Genomic DNA, 23,765 nt, shown 5'->3' with positions numbered 1-23,765 from the left:
TCACAAAGATCTGAGAGGGTATAAAAAGGTGTCAGAGTCTCCCCTACAGTCGGTGTGCGTTGACGGAGTGAGAGGGTGACAGCATGATGAATGTCTTGTTATGAGTGGCTGCATACTGCTGCTGCATGTGAGCCGAGCCCAAAGATGTCCAGGTTATGAATGGACTAGTCAATGAGCTAGAACATAAATGGCCTTTGGTCATAATTTCTTAGTGCTATAGAGACGCCTTGTGAGATGTCCCGCTGTCACACCTCTCACCGGAGAAGATGCATCACTCTATTTGGGTCTCTCTCATCTCTCCTGAGTGGTTTTCTTTACTTTTCTCTCTCTCTCCGATTAGCATAGCTGACCTATCACACGCTGGTGCTGAGTCATTATTAGGTGTTAGCATTTTCAATTACCTCCCACCTCCCATCTCTGCCACCCTGTCTCCTCTGTGAGGCAGACGCTGCACAGCAGGGGAAAAGCAACAAAATGCTAATTTTCTGCTTTTAAGAGGCTAACTACATCTGAGCTCAACTTGAGAAAACAAAAAACGAGCTAATGAACAGCAGAAAGTAGAAAAACAAACTTGTGATGTGCCGTGGTTCATGTCGAACTTTATTTCAGCTATATGGTTGTTTTAAAAGCACTTATTAGCAATACAGACTGAACGGTTTCCATGATACATGTCGTACTGCATATGTCAAACATTCATGCCAAAGAAAATACTACTGATACAGATCCAACAGGACAGTTACAGGTATTGAAAATAAAGTACAAAATAGGCTTTTTTTTCATAACAACCATAACAAGACAACACTACCATAAAGCGTATTAGTGCTTCTAGCTTAAAGTGTTATCATGACCGATTAAAAGAATCAAAACTGTACTCAAAAAAGTTGCTTTCAGTCGAAAAAAAATGCTTCTAAGCGGTTGCAAATTCCCACATAGCGGAGCAAGCTCGCCACCTTGCTGAGTCTCCACATGGGCAACTGCCTTTTTAAAAGAGGTAAGGCAAGTTCTGTCTTTAAAAAACATTAGCTTTCCTCCAAAATAAAACACTGGTGAAAACTCGACACTTTTGACAACAAAATGTCTTTTTTTTCTTTCACAAATGAACAAGTTAGGCTTACAGAGACCTACATTAGAGAAAAAAGCTTTTACTGATGAACGCTAGAAAGCTATTGCCAAGAAAAAGCAAAATAACAGAAAAACATCACAAACGTATCTCAACATTAATATCAAAGCAGAATGTTTGAGAGATTTTGAGGCTACATATTAGGAAGGCAGTGATACCTATAAATCCTATTTTTTGGGCAGCAATACAAAATAATTTATTCTACATTTTCATCTTAGTGTTCTAATAGATTGTACTCTCTAGCTCAATAAATGTCAATTTTGAGTAAAAGGAAATACACTTAAATAAAAAAAAAGTGAAATACAAGATAAAGAGCACCTTATCCCCATACAAGTTCTTAAACAAGTAGATTTTTGGAAGCAAATGGCACAAGAGTCATCAATGGTAAATTAGCAATGCTCATTGAATTGTACATTTTTTTGTCAGACAATACCACCAAGTCTCAACAGTTTAACATCAAGATGTGACAAGATACTCTTGTTACGGAAATGTTTGCATCGTGTGGGTTTGTGTTTACAACAAACAACAGAGGCTGAGCACTGGACAGAAGCTGAATGAGTTTGTCTTGAATTCACGAATCGCTACACGGCCGCTCTGGAATTCACAGCCAAAAGGGTGTTGCGTCACCGCCACCGTCAGTGCAGCTCAGTAAACAAAGTACAGGTGTGGTGCGCTACCTGGCAGTTACTTCAACTCTGTCTGTGTTTTATCACTGCGCTGACCTCCAAAGTCAGTGCGGAAAAAAGGTTTGACCCTGACTCGGCTTTTCTAGTGCAAAACTGCCAACATGTGGTCTTCGACTGCGAGGACAGCTGGCATACAGTGTGTCACAACAGCCAAACTGAACACAGACATGAAGCTAAAACACTTTGCAAAAACGTTAATGTGTCACAAACTTGCCATACTGTTGTGAAAAATTAAGTACTTAAAACCCACATCTGGAGCTTCCGATACCGATACACGTGCATAAAGATTTACAAATACAATAAAACTTGACTGCAGCTGGCACTGACTGCGACAGATGCTGGAGAACTTTACATCAAAAGGTAACAGGCGGACCTCTACATCACCTCCTCTGCACTTCTGAATCTGCTCAGAGCTGATCTAGGCTGAAATCCAAAAATGGGCCCTTAATCTGATACATGTCCAAGACCATCGGGCTAAAGGAGCCACCACTGAGTCAATCAGAAAAACTTTCGCATGTCAAGTAAAAACAGAGAAAATGACAAGGAAAGCAGAATGAGAAGAGGCAGAGAAAAATGAGACGCCTGTGATGCAAGCATCTTTCTGGCTGCAGATAGGACACGACAGAACGGCAAAAGTGATGCAAGTCAATTTATATTTTCTTTCATTTTGTAACACAAATTCCATCTGAACAAAATCGAACCATTAAGAGAGCATTAGTCGTATTGAATAAGACATTTGAGAACGCCCTTGGCTGGCTGACTCGGGTGCAGTGCGGATGGTCGAGCAGCGGCAGCAGCTGGTGTGATTGTGGCTTTGTGGGCATGGTCAGTGTGGGCTTTAAGAGAAGAGAAAGAGTCTGTGGGGGGAGGCTGGGGTTTTGGGGGTCTAGTAGAGGAGGATGCGGCGCTCGATAGCCTTGCGGCAGATGGGGCACTCGCTCATTCGGTCCCCGCACAGCTGGCAGGTGCCGTGGCCGCACATGAAGATCATGTTCTTCAGCCGGTCCAGACACACCGGACACATCGTCTGCAATCACAGTTGAGCTTTTGTTGTGATAAAGTCATTTCAACTTTGAGTGAACACACACAGGGAATCACTAACTGAGCCAAGCCCAATTCAAAAACTTTATGACGCAGACATCCGTTTGATCATTTTACATCATGCAATTTGATTTTATTATTCCGTGGTAGCTCATGGACCGCACCTGGTTTGTGACTTCATAAAAAACACGTTGTGTCCAGCTTAGACACATTATGATATAACACTTTTGTAAAATTATTTTTGTTGCTTTTTTGCCTTTGTTACATACAACAGATTAGTGTAAAAGGAGGGATAGAGGAGGGATGACAAAGGGCCACAGGCTTGAGTCAAACCTTTGGCCGCTGCAGCACTGACAGTTGATGGCTGCGCAGGCTCCGCAAATCGTGGGGACGTACATGAGTTAAATGATCAGTGGGTAAAGCTCAGGGTTTCCCACACACTCATATATTTGTGGCAGCCTGCTGCGATTTAAACATCTGATGCCACATTTTGATTTTCTATTTCTATAGCGCTATTGGAATATATATAGTTCTGTTATTCTTTGCACCAAACTGTCGAGTGCAGAGTCTACTCTGGGCACAGGTGGAGCAACAGAATGCCAGACGCAGTTAAAGTGAAACTTAAATCATAGATTGTGCTGGGTCTAAATGTTTACATTGCCTTGCCTCAGCAGCAGCTTCTCCTCTCATCCATCAATCTAATCTGATCAGCTCTGATCGGATCGACAGATCAATTATCCACCCTGTGACTCAAACTCCTCAAACTGCTGCTGAGGAAAAACAACGCATGCCGAGCTCCGCTTTGGCTGCATTCACAGACCCGCAAAAAAGTTTGGCGAGGACAGAGAATGATAAATAAGGGAGATAAACACACTAGATAAAAAAAAATGTGAAGCCGCTTGCTGTTTCAAAATAAAAGCACTTTACAGTTTTCATAATGCTTTGACTTTTCTGTTTAGTCCAACAGTTATCCAGTTTCTTATGAAGTCAAGATCGTATTTTTCTGACACTGTCAATTTTTTCCCGTGGACTTTGAGGGTGGAATATCAGGCTATTAATCAACTACCTATCTTTTCCAGTTTCAAAATATCCTTATTATATCGCCTTTTAAAAATCGACTATCGGTCGATTTGTAGATACTACACCTGCTTATATAGCAGCTAATTATCCTCTGTGTGTAGTCAGAAAAATGATCCTCAGTGGAGGTGAAATAATTATCTTACAGTAAAATTAGTCACTCAACAGAAAAATAATCAGACATTTTTTACCAAGTATTAGTCATTTACCAATAATAAATACTGTGGATTTAACGGTTCAAGCTTCTCAAATGTGAGGATTTGCTTTTTATAATTGGAAGCTGAATATAAAGAAAATAATGAAAGACATCACCTTGGAACTTCCCTTTTTCCACTATTTTCTGACATTTTGTGACAAAAGAATCAGTATATTCATTTGGAAATAATAAATCAATAAATAATAATAAATCTAAATAAATAAATCAACGACGTGAAAATACTAGTCAGGTGTGGATTATTAACTGCTTGACTTCCTGCTCTCTGGTCTAAAGTACAGTTTGTACTCACCTGTTCCTTGATGTCTTGGAGCTGTTGCTGTAGCTTCTGTACGTCAGCATTGACGTTAGTGTTGTCTTTGTCTCTCTGCAGGGCGGGAATGTTTCCGCTGGCTGTTTGGTCGCAACAGCACACAGACATGTCGAGGAAAAAAGGGGAATTCAGTTACCAGCCAAGAGACTGAAAAAATTCAGAGGTTGCGCCATCGGTCACATCAAACTTCACCTCCTCATAATGATAAAACTATATTGCCAATAAAATATGAATGCAGCCACATAACACTGCCGGTCTGAAATGAGCTGGGAGCTAGACTGTTTAAAACATGTGTTTTGTAAACAAGCATGGATCATAAAACACATGCACTCTGAATTTTTATGTTTGGCTCTTGCAGTCTGTGTTGGCACTGCAGTCACTTTTAAATGACTTGATTTCAGAAATGCATACTTTGTAATTATCTGAAATATAAACTGGCACAGGAAAAATAACATCATACAGCGCTATTGGCATTGTAAGAGCCACAGAATGCATGATGGGTATAATGATACCAGTGTGAAACTGCCTGAATATATTATCTGAGCACTCAACAAGAATTAGCTGGACTGAAGCCCCGATGTGGACTCAATTCCAGACTGGCAAACATCTGCCAGAAATAGTGAGCACCAATGTGATTCTTGGCCTTTGCATCACATATATAGTGTTTAGGGTGTGTGTTTGTGTGTATCATTGAAAAGAAAGGGAGGGGGGTTTCAGGGTAGGGGGTAGGGGCCAGGGCAGCACTTTTTAAAAAAAGGGTCTGATAAGGGAGGGGATTATAGAGGTATACTTACACCAACTTAGAGCCAGATTGTTGGGCTGGAGAAGATCCTGCGATCCTCCTGCCATAGTGTTTGAGCTCCCTGCTGGGAATAACCAGTCACATTGTTATAGCGGGAGCCGTCCTCACCAGCTCAACAGCTGGCCTGGGGACCAAAACTACTCACTACAGCCTCTACAGGAGGTTCAGAGAAAGAATCTGAAGAGAAAGCTAGCAAGTTGGAAACAGTGATCAGGGAAAGAAAGGGAAATAGAGCCTTTTTCTATATAGAATTACGAGTTCAAATGCATAGCGGCAAGATTCTTTCTCTTTTTTGCCATCAGCCAATGCTCAAGCATGAGTCTAATGTCTGTGTTCACTTAGTTAGAAGTTCATTAGAGAAAGTCAAAATAATCAAAGTGACAGATGAATTTCGTGCACAATTTGCTTTTGTAACGGACATTGACAGTCAGTGTTACTGGGATGGAGGGAAAAGGAGATAAACAATCAATGCTGCCCCTTGCATGAGTGTATGCGTGTTTGGGTCTTGCATTCACTTTTTGCACGTCTGTTAACGACTGCAGTGAGATTTGCATGCCAACAAGCTGACACGTGAAGAAATAATTAAGACGGGGAGTAAACATGAAGTTAGTGAACTTACAACAGTTTCCCTTTTAACTCAACATAAAACATGAGGACAGGAATAACCACTGGTGAGATGCACCACGAACAGAACGATGTGGGCGATAAAACACTGTGTTCAACGTCGGGACAAGAAGATGGATTGTGAAAAATAAATTTAAAAAATATATATATTTACTACATTACATCACTAATTATTTGACATTTTTAGTCCATACTAATGACAACTGAAAACATGCTTGTTAGGTTTATCTAACATATTTCATTATTCCTGCAGTGAAATTCTCTGTGAGGACGCTTTATAATTCGACTGTTTTTCACATTCATGTGGGTATTAATATGCATATATATCAATATGACTACAGGGCGTTTAGCATATGCTTACAAATACGTTCATCCATTTCGTACAAATGTGATTAGTCAAACTTTTAAAGGCCACAGAAATATGAAAAGATAATTATGTTGGGTGCATATTATGACGTTATTGTATTATTCAGTGCAGGTCGGCAAAACTCAATTTAGAAATGGCCTCTGAGATCCTACTTAGATTAGGATCTGAAACACTCTCTATTTGGAGGGTCTATTTGGTGGTTTCAGACAATGCAGCTAAGTATTCGTGAAGCCACTGTCCATTGCAGCCAGTATTTAAACCTTTCTCACTGCCTGCTCAAGGCAAGAATTTTACCCCCTTATTACATTTCGCTGTTCCTTACAAAAATTGCAGAAAGCGATAAAAATTTCTCATCACTAAGCCGGCAGCGGAGGTAGTAATGACACAGAATTTGTGAAAAGGACAGCCAGCATGACAGTACCATAGATGAGTCAGGTGTTTTGACAACATGTTATGTGTGCACCCAACCGCAGCTAGAAGCAGTTAGCAGCTAACTCAACAAAACAGCAGATAAAAATGTCCACAAATTGGGGAGACAATGAGATTCGGGGACTCCTTATGATGCATACCTTCTATACGCCACCAAATCACATAAACTCACATCCCTCCTGCCTCGCCAGTTGCTTGTGTCCGTCCGACAATCCCCCGCCCCATTCTCTGTCAGCTCCACACAAAGGTGTTTTATTTACGAAATAGCAACAGTAAAAAAAACTTTTTTAGTCATATTTTGCTAATTCTTCATGTGGGCAACTTTTGAATTTTGGAATTGTCACGACCTCTCATCGTGCCACCAGCTTGGTCCAAATCGCAGGTATCCCAGCATGCTTTGTGCAGTGAATAAGTTGCTTCCAGTACACAATGGATGATAATTTATGGTCGTTGTCCTCCAAGCAGAGGGCCAGATCAGTTGCCATATTGCAGAAATGGTAAATAATTGTTATTGTTTGGAAAGGGCTGCTGATGTGTATGTTATATGTCACACAAGAGGCCCACGCTGGTGCGTTAAGTGTTTGGATCTGTGTGACACCACAAAGGCGGTGTAATGAGAAGATTTCGAGGCGGCCCAGTCATGCAACCTCTGTGTAAAAAGGGCTTTAATAGAAGCTAGAACAAATGATAGGATCAACAAAGATGCAATGATCAAAACATGCCAGATCTAGTAGTGGAGAAGAGTTTGGAAAATTAGATGAACTGGTTTAAAAGTCTAATTTATACATTTCTAATGTGTCTACTAGGATGAAAAAAAAGCAAAACAATGTATCAGTAATGCAAACAAAGGAATAAAATGCGTAAGCAAGGCAGCGACAAAGCAAAAGATAAGAAGGGCTAAGGCAGATACTAAGAAAAAAGTGGAAGGCAGAAAAGAAAGAAGGGCAAAAGGAAATTAAAGGGGAATTAAAAGGGAACGTGTGGAAAATTCACTCACTAAGGTCATCATCATCATCATCATCATCATCATCATCATCATCAGCGGCATCATCCTCCATACCTTTCCCTCCACAGCAAAGAACGAAGGGGGTGCGGCGTTCCACCACAGCCCGGCACTGTACGCACTTCTTCATGAGGCTGGCACAGTCTGGTGACAACAAAACACAAAAAATTAGAAAATCGTAAAAAAAAGTCCTTTTTTTGTAATTCTTTTTTTAAATTTAATTTTTGTTTTAATTTGAAATGTTTTTTTTGTGCTGTAGGCCACAATTATCAAAATTAAAACAGAAACATGCTTGAAACATTTTAGTTTACATGTAATGAGTAGTAGTAATATATTACATTTTCACTTTTTTTTAAAGAACTTATGAAAAATAGTGAACCTTTTCATGATATTTTAAATATTTTAGGGTGCATCTTCATACAGTGGTGTTTTCTTAGATTCAACAGCTGGTCAAAAAGAGGCCAAGGTGTAACTTACTCTCACAAGCGCACATGTGACCACAGGGCTGGAACAACACGGCTGCCTTTTTGTCAGAGCAGACCACGCACTCCTCAATCTGTGGAGGGACAAATTAAACAACAAAATCAAATCAAAGGATCCACTCGACGTCACTTTTCTGTTTCTGCATAGGACAGATGGCAGTGGCACTTCTGATACCTTAGTTCTTGACTGGACCTGATCCTTGCAGATGAGACATTTCTTGACACGAGGCGAGCAGAGGGAACAGGTGGCGATGTGTCCGCAGGGCCCGAACAGAGTGTCTCTCTTCATGTCCGAACACACCATACACTCCTCCAGCGACTCGATGTTGCTGTTCAGAGACGGGCTGCGGGTGCCGACCTGGCCACTGGAACATTGAGAATAAAACCACAACAGTGTTAGAGCAGGAAGATTACAAGCAACAGAGGCTGATGGAGAACAAAGAAAATGGGGGGAGACAGAGAGAGACTAAAAAAAGGAACAGAGGGAGGAAAGGGCAAGAAAAGGAAACAAAGCCTAACATGAAACATTTTTAGCAAAAAAAGGAAATCAATAAGGTCGCCTGATGACTTTCCCGAGATGGTGCTTCTTCGTTTTGCTCCGTCAGGTTTTACAGTCTCTGTGAGTGCAGGAATTTACTGAAAGACACTAAATACATTCCTGTAAATTCATCCTTTTCATCCTAGTGTGTATCAAAGGTTTTCTGCTCACTGAAAGACTCATCACACGCATCATTATGTTCATTTGATGAGCAGCTCAGTGTTATTTGGTCACATAAATTTGAAAAGCCGAATGAAAAACAAACACGCACAGATTTAAGTTATTACAACTACATCTGCATTAGTGTTATTATTGTCAGGATATTGGGATTTCTTGAAAAATATTGATATCTGATACAATTTTCAATACTATGGGGACAGTGTTGATCTGCCGCTATAGTCTCAGCGTCTGATGTATTTTCTTTTTTATATTATTTTAGTAATAGCCCAGTATCACTGCTAGACAAGCACACACAGAGACACACGCACATATACATACATACAAACAAACAGATAGACAGACAGACGGTCGCAGACTTAAGATTAGCTCTATGTGATTAAAAATGGGCAAAGCAAAAGAATTGCGTTTTAGTCTACTACATCACCCCTCCAACTTGTTCAGAAATTTAATTTTTGATATTTAAGAGACAGTAAAGTAACAAAAAAGTTACCATTGGGTACCAATACCAAATACCAGGTACTGGAACTGGAACTGGTATGGGTTCTAATGCAAACAGTACCCAACCCAAGAGAGCACAGCTGTTACTGGTGTGTGAATGCTATGTAAAATGAGCAATGAAACCGCTTTAAAATATTCAGAATCAATATGTATTGATAAATCAATATTTTTGACAGCACTAGTCTCCATGGCTGTTTTGATATGACAAGAAGTTGTCTACTTAAGGCTTATTTAAATCTATAAAAAGCACTACATAACAAATAACTCCCCTTTAAACTACATACTGACATTTTTCAACTGATTTTGCACAAAAAAAAGATATACCATATTGTTTTAAGTACTGCGCTTTAGACGCTCAGATTCTTCTTTTTAACTTAAGTCCAGGCATTACATTACGTTGCATTCGTACACTCATTCTAAAGCAACTTAAAATACTGGAATGTACTGGCTGTTTCCAGTCTTTACACAAAGCTAAGCCAACTGTCTCCTGGCTGCAGCTTCATATTTAACAGACAGACATGAGAGTGGTATTGATCTTCCCATCTAACTCCTGGCAAGAAAGCAAATAGGTATATTTCCTAAAATGTCAAAGTATTCCTTTAAGGCATGTTTACCTGCTCTTTTCTTTGTGGCATTTGGCCAGAGCCTTGCAGAGGCTGGGGTCTGGACACAGGTCTAGAGGGGACTGGCCCTTCTTGTTACGAATGGTCAAGTCCGCTCCATTAGCTGCCAGGAAGCAAGCGATGGATGCTGCACTCTTCTTTTCTGCCCCCTGGGTGCCCAGGCCCATGATTAACTGCAAGGAACCAGACAGACACACAAAAACAGATAAATCAGAGGCACATCAGGCACTTTTTACTTTTGACACAAAAGACTATTTGCAAGTTGAATCCAGTGGGACCAGTGTCTTGTCTCTACCTTTAAAACTGCCATTAAAACCATTAATGCACAGAGTAAGGAGAAAGATGAGTAAGGGGGCTGATTTTAATATTATTCAGATGGCCTTCAAAGTTAAATTCAGATGGACCAGATCAGATCTCCACTAATTACCCAATCAAAGACATGCCTCAAGATGGCTGTCAGGCAGCGTAACCCCCGCGCCCCAACCCAAAATCCCATTAACTGTCCCGTCTCTCTTTTTCTCCTCAAGCTCATCGCCTCTCTCAGTCTACCCCAACTCACAGCTTCTATCTCTCTCTTTCTCTCTCTCTAGCAATTTGGGCCTTCCATGTCTGATTGTCTTCAACCAGTAGCTTTTACATCTCTGCTGATGGAGCCATCGGGCCGGCTAATTCAATTCTCATCTTGAAGCAGGGGGAGAGCTATGGGAGAGTGACCCAACTGCACATATCTCAATTAGGCCCGCTGTCTGTCTGTTCCGCTCCTCTGCGGGGAACCAGGAAGGGGGGATAGCAGAGAGGAGAGAGAAGTGGGAGGGAGACAGGAGGTGACAGGTAAGTGTGTAGCTGCAGTTCAGCCCTGTAGCCTTAAACCCATCCCTGTAGGGATTAGTGATGTGGTGTTAACATGAAGAGAGTTCAGGTCTGACATGCCCCTGTTGGCCTCCACAGAGGGACCAGCTCGTTCAGGCTGGTCGAGAGGCTGCAGCGAGCTGGTTGGCTGCTCAGTGAAAGTGTCGGAATGATGGGCCACTGCAAACTGGGCTGTCCATCGATGCAGATGACGGCAGGGACTAAGGAGCACTGAGTTTCCTGTCCAAGTGTGATCCGTCACACTTTGTCACACACCGAGCTCAATTACTGATCTTCACACAGGTGTGAAAACAGATCCTGCAGATTGCTGCCAAGACAACACTAAATACTGTCAACCAACTTCATAAGTGCTAAATGCTGTTACGGGATGTATTCTGTAACATACTACATATTTATGACAGTGAATGCTCTAATAAAATAAAATAAAAATACTATTTAGCGTGGTTTGTGTGTTCTCTATTTTTTTATAGGTTTCCTCTGTAAAAAGTTGTATTTTTACAGCCCTGAGACAAAAAGCTCATGAGAAGTGGAGAATAAAATATGTCTTGTATGTCTTGTCACATCAATTGATGTTAAATGTTTACTGTTATTTGAAAAGGTTTAAGACAAATTCAAGATGCTAGTTAGCCAGTTTGCTCCTCCTAACATTAATCGTTTGTTTGCTTTCCCCACTTCCGTTTTCCTTCTCATGCGCTGAGCTGAACTGCCAATATGAGTGATTTCACTCACCACTGAGCTCAGCCAGCTCTGATGCTGATTCAATAGGCTGAAATGGCTGAGGAATAGCCGAAAAGGGCCAACTACTGCCAACAATGCAGGACTCACCACAAAAACTAGGGGTGACAGATGCTCACCAACAGCCCGCTGTGTAAGGGCCTTTAAGTTGTGGCATTAGAAGACATCTGTGGGTTTTTATTACTATGTTGTTGCTACATAGTTATTACAGAATCACAAGAACCGTGGTAATGACTTGTTGCCGTCTCAACTATGAATACTGCTCTTTAATCTCAGACACAAACAAAATCTCCAACAAGTTGCAAAAGGTGCATTATTCTGTCTCACACACAGGGCTTGTGTGAAAAGGAGGCATAAACTCTCCCAAGGTGTGAATACGTTTGTATGTGCCTTGGCCCTAAAATACACTGGTGACTTATCCCGGATGTTTCCCAGTGTTCTGCCAAAATGTATGCTGGGCAAGACCATCAAATGGAAAAAGCGGGTATAAAATATGAATGGAATGAGTTTCTAAACTGTAACTTGAGCCATAAGTGAAAGCAGAGTAATGGCAGATGGTCTTAAGTTCTTATAGAATACCGCATTAGCGTGTGCCATTTGTAGGCAGATACATTTGGGAATGCTAAACTGAATCACATCAGCCTATTGGATAACAAGGTGCCACATTTCCTGATTTCTACAATATGCTTCCAGTACTTTCAGTTTGTTGTTTCTTTGCATTTTCGTGGCTGTTAAATGACACATCGCTGTTTCATTTAATGCTTTGATGCGTTGTGATACCTTAAGGAACCTTGACCCAAGTAAATTACTGTGATCTAGGAAGGAACAATGAGGTTAATAATAGATATATACGCACTGTGTTCTTGGAGGGTTCCCAGGGCTCTACTTTGCTGACGTCCTGCATATCTTGGAGTTGTCGCAGTTGGGACAGTGTGTGGTGACGCAGTGCCTCGTGAAGTGGTGTGTCCCCGTCCTTGTCCTGCACGTCAAGCTTGGCCTCTGCCCGCACCAGCAGCTGTGAAGAAAAAGCACATAAATAGTCACACAAACAAGCAGTCAAAGAGATACTCCAGCAGTAACCGTAAAACAACTTTAATTTTATGCTACAATGCAAATGCCACAGTGCTGATTTATAAGGGTTGCTGCTTACAATGGACTGCCTCAGTGTTGAACTCCCCAATTATGGAGTGCATTTTTTCTTGAGTCCACAAGATGGCAACGTGGCAATCTCAATTCAATACTACGCCAAATGACTGTAACCAAGATGCTGCCTCAGTGAGCGTTTTCCCTTTACAGCATCAATCTGAAGCAGGACCTCATTCAGCTGCAGGACATCCACCAGTGTAAATTAAATGTGGGGCTGCACTGATGTTGTTCTACTCCCTTTTGTGTATAGTCAAGAATGAGGGACTGATAAATAGATAACTAGAGACACGAGTTTCCGCTTGTGGAGATGGAAAAGGATGATAAGAAATGATAGAGGGATAAGAAAGAAGAGGGCTCACTAACCCGGACTATCTGGGTGTGTTGACGCTCCACTGCCAGGTGTAATGCCGTCTGCTGGTTGACGTTCTGGATGTCTAAGCTGGCATTGCCCTTGGAGGCGGAAACAGGAGAGGAGCAACACACACAATAAGCATATGGGCATTAGTGCATACATTAACAAGCCACTATAATGAGTCACACAGACATATGTGCACATAAATATGACAGAAAAGTGATAAATGTAGACAAAGAGGGAAAAAATGATTAAAAAGTAAAATCAGCAGATGAAAGATTGTAACAACCATTCTGGCTTTATGTGCCATGACAGAAACCTTCTTTCCTTCAACCCCGCAGACCAACAAAGTGTCACCTAGGGGGTTGGAAGAAAAAAAATCGCATCCTGCAATAACGCTGCATGTGATTGTCATTTCCAATTGCGAACACCTCAGCTGAGGAGATGTGGAAGGAAGATAAGCATTGTGATCAGGCAGTGTGTGAAATCCCCAAGTAATAAGACTGACTGACTGGCTGGCTGGTTGGCAGGGAATCTGCAGTGCACCTTGTAGTGTGGTGCAATTTCTGAATAGAAAGCTGAGCCATCACTGCGAACCAGCCCATTGCAGGGACTTGGGGGGGGGGTGAGAAAGGCCGTCCCCAGCTGAAAGGTAACTTGCACAGCGAGCGTTCATGCGTTGGAATGTTGCAGCAACATTGCTGCCTTGCACCATATCCTAATTAACCCAGTTCCCTGCTTGGTCAGGTGACTTTGGCAGTAAACTCCTGTATGTGTTAGTCTTCAGAGATTTAAACCTGCAATCTCAGATGGGAAAAGAGCACTAACCTATGATTGCAAGAGGAGGAGGATATGATAGCCCAACAGCACTAAAGAGTACCCCTGGAGGGCCTGTGAACCGTATGGATTCAATAAAAAAAATGGCACTTATAGCAGCTTCAACTGGTCTACAGCTTGCTGGCTGCAGGGAGTGCAGTGGAAGCTGCTCTTAATGGTCTGCAGTCAGGGAGAGCCAGAAGTGCAGGCTGAGCTGATACAGCTATGCTTTGGGCTAATAACTGTAAACAAAAGTGGTCTCTTATAGAGTATAAACTGCATTTGTTGTAAGTGTTAAGCATGCATTAAAAACAGCTATATATACATCTGTAAGGGTGTAGTTACCTGGTGCACCAACAGCTCAGCCACCTCCACGTGGTTGTTGAGGGCAGCCAGGTGCAGTGCGGTGTAACCGTCGTCCTTCTTCTCGTCTACGATCCAAGGCCGCGGCAGTTTGGATAGCAGCACACGCATGGCACTGCACAGAGAGGACACGTGGAGAAGAGCGAGAGTTTGAATGGGCTGAGCTGGGATGCATGACGGAATAAAAATCCAAGAAGGTACAGAAAATAAAGTCGATTTAATAGTTTAGGATGTAAACTGCCAAAATGAATCTATCTGTGACTGAATGTCTCATGCACTGTATGATAGTTGAGGGGCCAGACGCGAGCTGCTGTAAGCAAACACATCACAGTGTCTGTACTGCTGATACAGAGCATATTCCAACAGACTTTTTTTTTTTTTTTTTTTACAGCAGAGCATATCCCATTTTCACACATGGGGACAAGAATACTAAATCAACTTAGGGAGGAGTTGCTTTCCCAAGCAGAGTGTTATTTACATCAAGCTTTGAGCGGTACAAGAGCTGTGTGTTATTTTAGAGTACCCGGCCCCCTACCATCTCCTCAGTTAAAAAGGGATGCCACTTTTCCCTTGATGATGCGCAAAAGCGCCTATCATTGGGAGGCAAAATGGTAATTACACAAGATTTAGCTGCATTCACTCAGGTTCCCTCCTGGGGAAGAAACAGACAGGGTGGGAAGGGAGAAAAAATGTCACTGTTTAAACAGTGGTGTTTAATAGAAGTAGCCCGGCGTGGTGAAAAGAGTCAGTCGGTTTTGAGCCGCTGAAGGTCATTTAGAGGATGTGGGCCACAGGGAGAAGTGGCTGCAAAGACAAATGTACAAGAGGAAGGCTGAAAAGAAGTCAGTGTCACAGTGGGGATAAAAAGGGAAGCTGACTGTAACTCCCAACAGCATCATTAGAAAAAAAATGTGTCTGTTTTAGTAGTAAAAGAAAGTCACACAACACATTACCGGATAAATCCAAAGATCACAAAAAAGACTGCAGGGAAAAAACTCCATGCACTAAAAGTGGAAACCGAAGTTTTTTAGCTTTTCAGTTCTAGCCCCACCTATTGTCTCAAAGTGGTATTACTGTTGATGCGACTGTCACAAAGACTAATGGGATTGTTTTCAAATTTCCACAGAGCTTAGCATCTAGCCACAGATGAGCAATCGACACTAAATAATATCATCAATACACACAACATTGAAAAGAGACGGAAAAAACATATTCACGGAACAGGTACACTCATTTTGTAATTATTTTAGATAGTTATATTTTATTTGTTTTAAGATGAGAGAAACCAATATTTTCTTCAGCATAGTGTTACTTGATTTTGGCCATTGCTATGGACTCCGTTTGTTGCAGATTACTTGTTCTGCCCTCTGCCATTTACACTACTCCTGTGGACAGAAATTACAAATGCAAAATCACTCCTTTAATGCAAAATTACTCCTTTGCTGCAGATAGCTAGCACTGGACCAGGGAAAACAGACACCACAGTTCTCTGCCTGCTTTTGTTGCGCAATGGGTGACGCACCTCCTTTTGTGCCACAAATCTGTGCTTCATTTTTCGAGGGAGGTCGTACCTGGAGGCAGGCAGAACTGCATCGTGAAAGCTAGGCTAATAGCAAGCCATTTTTAACATAGCTTTTTTTTCCACTGTTCTATAGCTATTACATTGTGCAATCCACATTAAATTGAGAATTAAATGTTTAAACAAAAAGTTATCTCCGGAGGCTTTAAGCTGTAATACTGTTGTAATTTGAAATAAAAAGATTTGAGTTAACACCTTTCTTCCTACTAGCTTTAGTTAACTGTTTAAATGAAACCATTAGCTATTTGCCCCCAATTCCTGCCTCTCTTCCTTCTCTTCTTGCCATAGCCTCTGGGCACACATCCAGACATATGGTACATGAGAATACTAAAATGAGACGCATCTGTAATTTATTGTATGGTATGGCCAGTGCATCAGCTGAGAAACAAAGCCTGCAAACACTCTTAAATTTGTGCAAATGCTATGGAATATAAAACAAGATGCTTAAAAACACATATCCCTGAACGGGTCTTGCATCTTGTCTGTAGTTAGGTACACAATGTACCTTCAATAAGCATTAAAGCAGCTATGCTGGAGGGAACACTTTTGACCTTGATTAACCCTGAATAATCATGCAGGGCATATCTTTGAACTGCGACAAAAGAAGGCAGCCGATTTTACTCTGACTTTGATATGGCTGAGCAGCCCCCATGCGAGCACTGGAGTGTTTACATACACAACTGTAAGGTAAATAGGATCGGAAACAGTACAGGGAGGAAACGGGCTCCGGCACGGAGCAAGAAGGCCACAGCCTGCACAATCAATGAAAACTGTTAACTATTAAGACAGAGGAAATGAACGGAATGCAAACCAACATGCTGGCAGGCTTTCAGACTGAAGGTAATCAGGATGACTGGTTCCCTGCGGGTTTTTTGCTAAACCTACAGCTTGTCTCCCTCCTTCTGGAGTAATGAAAGAGAGCATCATCAGCACACCCTCTTGAGGAAAGCAGAGAAAGAGGGGCAGAGAGGCAGGGGGGCAGGCAGTCAGCACCTCTGTACGGACAGAGATCCGGGGCTGGTATACTGCTGCAGTGATGAACAGCGCAGCACACTGATCCCAGGCTCTCTCGCTCTCTCTCTCTACCTCTCATTGCACAGAGGCTTACGCACACACACACACACACACACACCTGCATTGCTTGCAGCCATCTTCAACCACTTAATGCAGAGGAGCACTGCTTAAATGTGATAGCAACCGCACCCATTCTGCCTAATCTCACATTCATAATGTGTCGCCTTTGTTACAAAGAATTATTTGCTTGCGTACTGTAGATTTACCATCTCGGGGGGGACTTTTGAGTAATTTCATCCGTGGCGCTCCCACTGGGTAGGAGTTGAGACTTAAACAAGCAAATTATTCAAGAAAAGACCTTGCCACATCAGATTCTCGCCTGGAGCTATAACATAAAACTTATTCCCAGCGGTTAAACACAGCACTCGTTTTGCTTTCTTTCAAGTAAGATTGATAGACAACACAGGAATGCATTTTTTTAAACTACAATAGTTTCCATCAGTATCAAGGGCAATTGTCCCACAAAAAGCCTTTGTTCTTTTTGTGCCCATTTTCCTCCTCCTATTGGTGCAATGTATAACATTTGTGCGATCTGGATTGGCTGGAAAGATCTCCTATATGTAGAACAACTGGCCAATAAATGCACGCCTGCAACACTATAGGGGCAGACTGGCGCCTTCTAGTGTTAGAAGCAGGCACTTGAGTGCTGGGCAGGTGTAGGAAGCCCCTCCAATAGAAGTCAAGATTGACAGGCTCCCTGCCACGCTGGGCGAAATGGGCGGACATTAATATTAATGCCCCATACTGGCACTGCTGCATTGCAGTTAAGCTATTTGCTGTAAAGGCAGAAAAAAAGAGAGTGAATTAAGAACCAAGAAATAAATCCCAGTTGTTTTTTTATCTCTTGGGTAAGTGATGTTAGCAGTGACCAAAGGGGGTATGAGAGAAACTGCGTGTTGGCCCTTGAGGTAGGAAGACAGAAAAAGAGAGCGAGTCAAGTCAGCTCAGGCTGCGGACCTTTAACTGAGCAGAAGACACTGGCTTGACCTGGGAATTAACATTTAGACAACTCAGGTTATCTGCTGTGGGAGGAGAGCGATACTTAGAGTGAAGTGAGGATCCCCTTATTACAACTGAACTTTAAAACCAACGCTATGCTGCGTGTGAATGCAGGAGGATGTGCAGCTGAGGAGAGGAACTGTAGAGGAGAGAGGTAGAGAAGGGGAGACATGATGGAACTGGGTCACCCTGTGAGAGATCTCAAGAGTCCCTCAGGAGAGCCACACTGGGGCCTGTTGTCTTGGGCTGCAATTTGTCATTGACCGGGACGCTCTCTGACGCCCTCAGCTCTGTGTGTGTTGGCGTTTGTCATTGTATGTAAGACAGTGGAAGTGTGTGTGCACGTGCCACAGTGTGTGTCAGTGTAGGGGTCGACAGGTCCCTTCTGCTGCCCTCGCCTGGCTGACAGCCATCTGTGTGGTGGTCAGTAGCCGTTATTACAACAGGAAGTGAGAGTCGGGGGACAATAACTTCGGTAGGACAGGGCAGAACGGGAACAGTCAACATCCAGCCTGAGATTAATGGCTGCGGACAAACATATGGTTACTCTGATGTAGGAGACGTGTTTGGCATACCGTCATCCGTTAACTAAGGCTTCAAGCTTGAGAAAGGAGATTCTGAATAGGAAATTAGTCGCCAAAAGGTGCCACCTGCCTTGGGAAAATAAAATGCTTTATAAAACTGATAGTGGAAATGATCAGTCTTGCAACTGTGACTCTACTTATATGGTTAAACATACTGTACGGATCAGATCTATACCAGTGCGTATAGATACTCTATAAATTGACCAAAATGTTTGTAACCATCAAAGTTAATCCTTGACCTTGAAAAACAAACCCACCTCCAGGACCTTTTACCAACTTTTTCCAGAGCTTTAGGCTGAATCTCATGGACTTCTATCTATATCTATACTCCTTTTTAAACTTTAGGAAACAGGCTTAATTTAAAATCAAACCCAGACGAGAAGTCCGAAAAGTGCAATCGATTAAATTGTAACAGACACTTGGCCGGCATGTCAAAAGATCCATCTCCATGACAACTGAGGAAACTCTATTCGCTGATGAACACCATTTGATATGGTTGTAAGCCTTTCAGGGCTGGGTACCGATTAAACTAAAATACCAGTACCATTAAAGTGAAACCGATACCAAAAGAGTACTGTATTTGATACCTTTTTCATTTCTACTTTATTTGATACTCATCATGTGAATAGCATTCAGTTGCGTAAAATGCTACCAGACTCGAATCCACCACACCACAGAATGTATGTTTTGTAGCTACTGCGGTAGTTGGAAAAAACTGAACGATGCTTGAAGTGATTGGCTGCAAGCAAAACTGTATAAATTTTTCTTATAGATCTGGGTACAAAAAGGATCGAATGCAGGTATCATTTGACTGGAGAAGTTTTGGCCTGTTTTGCACTGCCTATTTTAGGAAGGAATTGCACTGTTAAGGCACCTCGCCACTTTGTATAAATGGTAAAATCATAGAATAGGTGAAAAGAGTTGTCTTGACTCTTAGCCAGCAATGGAGATAACAACAGTGCCACAAAGGGTCTGTGTAAAAGGGATGGCAGGTATGCTGGCTAGACAGTTGGGATTTTTTGACAGCGTGTTATTTTTGTAACCCCTCCGCAGGGGATTTTAAAAAAGCAGCTTGCAGTAGTAGGAACAGCAACTGTAAATGTCTGCAAACTTGGAAAAAATGAGATTTGGTAGCTCCTTACCCTCCGAGCAAAGGAATAAATTAACCGCCACACAACAAGGATGGTAAATTATTGTTATTGCAAGGGTTGCGTTGACTGTTGTGTTCAACATCATGCCTGTCACACCTCCTTTGTTTCTGTAACCCTGGCATGCTATCTAAAATCATGCTTTTGCCCGCCATAGTTTGGTTCTATGTAAAAATGCAAAGGCGACATAAAGATGGGACTATACCATAGCACTATCTCTGTGTAAAAAGGGCTTTTGATGCTACCTGTTGTTGGCTTATTCCGGTCGTTACCTTAAAGGTATTAAGGACTGGTATCCAACCTTAAAGCCTTAATCTGGTGAGCGTTCCTGTATTTTAAACTATTTTGTCAAAAATGGTTTTAGATGCCTAACCTTATCCATACTGCCTTTAATAAACTCAGCTGGTCACGATGTTCCACGAGGTCTGTGTGTATATTCCTCCCCCAAATACCGGTAGGATTTTCTTTTCTTCCTTATTGGAACAGCCTTTCAAGATGAGACGACTTTAAGAGGATACATGAGGTGTCAGCTCACAGGGGACAGGATCAATACTTTCAGGTCCTTTGAAATAGTGAACCCTGTTCCCAACAAATCATTCACAAATGCAACACACCAACTCCGAATGGAACCCTCCTTCCCCTTTTCCACTCTGGGCAGGGAGCCGCTCTTCATCATGTGTGAGAGGTTTGGAAGGCACAGAGTCCTTAAGTCCGTGGCAGCTGGGAGGGTTAGAGCCATAAAACTTTTCAGGATTTCACTGATCCTAAAACATGCTTCTTTGAAGGAGAAGCTTACATGTTGCTTATTTTTGAAAATGTGTGTGAAAATGAAAAAGGCATAACTTCAAACAAGGACCCTCATTTATCAGTCAAGCATACAAACCAGCGCAGATCCGAGCAGAGGAGTCAGCTTACGATAGGGTTTATGTGTGATTCATGAAATGTTCTTATCCTGGCGATCACAGCATACGAATGCGGTCGTATGTTGATAAATGCGATCGCTGAAAACAATCGTCATTTACATATAAATATTTAGGGTTTAGAGGCCTCGCACCGAGAGTTTACAACACGGAGAGGCGAAATACAGCTAAAAACAGAAAACTCCTCTAAACTGGATACAGAAATGCTGGTGTACCCGGTTCAATTTAACCAACTGGTTCTGTTTGGCAGCCTGAAAAGTGTCATCAAAGGAAGCTGAAAACAAGCACAGTATGGAGAGAAAATAATGCTGCGTTAAACAGTGTTACAGTGAACAATCGAACTCCAGCTGAGATTAGAAAATGTAATTTATACATCCATGATATGTACCGACCTACAGACTACATATATTAAAAATATTCATCCATATATTGTATAATAGTGATATTGTCATGATATTCATATATAACAGACCCCAAACATGGCAGTGTGTATTGGTGCTGTTTTCATACAGGTAGCGGAGGAGACAAGGACACCCCACATGTCCGAGTCGGACAACTGTATAAATGTTATCACTAGGCTACTAGTATTTAAATAATTACAGAGTTGCAAAGTTTATTTATTTAATTTAGTGATAAATGATATAAATATTCTTTGACTTGTCAGTGTTTAACTTAAAGCTTTCAGATGAATTCGAGTTGGGCAGCAGCGGCGTTCAGCCTTCAGTCAGCCTGCAATTAGTCCCACAAAGCCAGGACACTGCAAGCTGTGAGAGGACGTAACAATACATTTTCTCACATTTACAATACATTTTCAAGTCATTAATATGTGGCTGCAAATACTTAGACGTCAGACAAAACATGGTCTAATAACAATCAACACTGACTCAAACTTGCATACACAAGCTGAGATCTGAAGTGAGATATGATCATAGCCTCCGCTCACTTCCACATTGATAAATGCCGAGCTTTGCATGGAAATGACCATATGCCCAGTTTTCTGCTGTACGTTTGTTTCATAAATGAGGGCCACTAAGTGGAAACTTAAGCATCGATTCCCCTGCTGTCACTACATAAAACAACAGACATTGGAGATGACAAATAATTCAAGCCTTTAATCCCCTTGCAAATTTTACTGGCTGATTTTTCAGATTCTTTGAAGTTAATCTGGGCCTTCACTCCACTCCTACAAGCAACTAGTTACCAGTTCACTTTGTCAGGGCCATTCCACAGCTCCTAGCCACCCTGCTGTGGATGGAGTAAATAAACACAGATAGCGTCCGGGCCAGCAGTGCAGCATAGAGCTGAGGACAAGAACCTAGCTGGCTCCGCTCAATAAAAAAAGGCTTTCATTACCATGCCGTGAAGAGAATAATTTTCCCTACAATGTGACCTTCCCCTGCCTGCCTGTACCTGAGGCCCCTGAGTGAGCATGCTTTTATTAAGGACTATTTGCATAAACCGGGAAGGGGGAAGACGGGAAAGGGGTGCATTTCTATGATGTTTTGGTTATCACTATAGCTATAGCCTGTGCCTTGAAGGTTGTTTAGGAGACGCCAGGTGCATTCTCAAACATCTCAGGTACAGTTGTCTGTCCATTTGGGAAGTAGGTGGGGGCCTATAACAGCTTTGCTTTAATTAGCCTTAAATCACCTGGTATTATGGGGCGTCCTGATTCATAGGAGGAGGAGAAGGAGGCAGCAAGAAAGTCAGAGAAGCCCAATGGCGCGTTAATGTCCCATTGGTTCGCGATGACCCAATTATTTTCCCATGCTACTCTTCCTTTGCACTTTATACTCCTCAGCACCTTGAGAAAGCCTCATTCTCATTTCTGCACCAGCAGCCATAACAGTCATAATATACATCCTTTTACCCAAAAAGTGACGACTGATGTAAAAGATAAAGCAAGGACAAGCAGATTAGATCAGAATAAAGAGACACGTCTAAATCGCGCACACTATATCGAACAAACACTCAATAGCATCATTACCTATAAAACAGCCACGCAATTATTGCACAGCACTTTTCATACCGTTTGGGTAGCCCTGAAACATGAAGTAATAGGCTGTGCATTTATCTTGAGTCTCTTGCTGGTGAAAACTGGGGACAGTTGAACAAATATGAATAAAACTGAATTGAAATGAACCTGCTGTGTGGAAATGACTCCCAAGTAGTTGACCTAGGACTGACAAAAGGAGTAAACACACTTGTGCAAATAACAAATTTGAAAGATGACAAAACCACGCCATAGGATGTGGTAATAGCATTTTGAGTGGCTGACTTGACGTAGGACAAAGTATACAAACCGAGGAAGAGAAAATGAAATATGTAGCTCCCATCACTTATCAGCCAAAGATACAAACAGACTCGAGTACGCTGTCAGTAGAGCATCCACACTCACTGGCCTCTCTTTCCTGTCGTTACAGTCGATGCACCTCAAACAAGCTGCTAACAGAGCAAAGAAAACCCTCTCTAACCCCTTCACCCTGCTCAATACATTTTCATAACTCTTTTATAATTTTCTCTGACTGAAATACAGATAAATTCATGAAAACAAAACCTAGTTGTCGATATCTACTATGACATATAAGTATATCTTTGAAGCTGTTTAACTTGATGTATGTCATGTTTTTTATTGATGGGTGTGACATGTTTTCACTCATCCACTGTCGGTTGGGAGAATATATGCTGTACTAAAAGCAAATTGTGGTTTTTGCCAATATTTGTACTTCATGGTTCTTCAAATGTTAAGATGGTGGTGAGAACCCAAACCCAGGCTTTAAAACATCTCCTCTGAAACCCAAGGCTAAGGCAAAACATGCTCCATCTGTGACTTTCTACAGTCAAAGGTACAGAGATATTATTGATCGACACTTTGAGCAGCTTTCTTAATGCTGCCTAGATTCTAGCCAAAGTTACAAGCTGCAGCAAATTTGTCTTTGGACTTTTTGGAGGCTCTTTGTCTAGGGATGGGCATGAGTACTCGAAGAGGCCTTCTTGATTTGGACATCAGTATTTAAATTTTTTTTTTTTTTTTACTGTTTAAAAAGGATAAAATCTTATTACACTGTAGAGCTGTGCACAATGCAGTGCCCTATTGTCTCTCTGTTTATCAGACAACTACTGCTGTGGGAGTGTGAGCTCCATGCCAGGAAACACAGGGTTACTACTGGTATCAGACACTT

At 41.9% G+C, this 23,765-nt stretch overlaps 1 protein-coding gene across 5 annotated transcripts in view; it reads right to left on the bottom strand.

Moving 5' to 3' along the window:
* Nucleotides 1-579: 579 nt before the first annotated feature.
* mib1 (MIB E3 ubiquitin protein ligase 1) overlaps nt 580-23,765 on the bottom strand; it is a 68,432-nt gene continuing 45,246 nt past the window's right edge. Inside the window, exons 13-22 of one of the 5 annotated variants that reach the window (XM_042497191.2) lie at nt 14,262-14,394; nt 13,112-13,198; nt 12,459-12,617; nt 9,989-10,170; nt 8,334-8,523; nt 8,154-8,232; nt 7,671-7,820; nt 5,246-5,317; nt 4,431-4,531; nt 580-2,833 (exon numbers count right to left, since the gene is read on the bottom strand). In XM_042497191.2, the coding sequence (XP_042353125.1) occupies nt 2,693-2,833; nt 4,431-4,531; nt 5,246-5,317; nt 7,671-7,820; nt 8,154-8,232; nt 8,334-8,523; nt 9,989-10,170; nt 12,459-12,617; nt 13,112-13,198; nt 14,262-14,394 (1,294 nt within the window). In that variant the 3' untranslated portion in view covers nt 580-2,692. The remainder of the gene's footprint in view (nt 2,834-4,430; nt 4,532-5,245; nt 5,318-7,670; nt 7,821-8,153; nt 8,233-8,333; nt 8,524-9,988; nt 10,171-12,458; nt 12,618-13,111; nt 13,199-14,261; nt 14,395-23,765) is intronic. The other 4 variants (XM_042497192.2, XM_042497193.2, XM_042497194.2 and 1 more) reach the window with 4 other exon arrangements.

The sequence above is a fragment of the Plectropomus leopardus genome, chromosome 12 (assembly GCF_026936395.1).
Source record: "Plectropomus leopardus strain MGB_pleo_1.0 chromosome 12, ASM2693639v1, whole genome shotgun sequence".
Classification (NCBI taxonomy): Eukaryota; Metazoa; Chordata; class Actinopteri; order Perciformes; family Serranidae; genus Plectropomus; species Plectropomus leopardus.
Note: the sequence above shows the minus strand (reverse complement) of the source record. Positions and strands in the feature narration are given on the sequence as shown.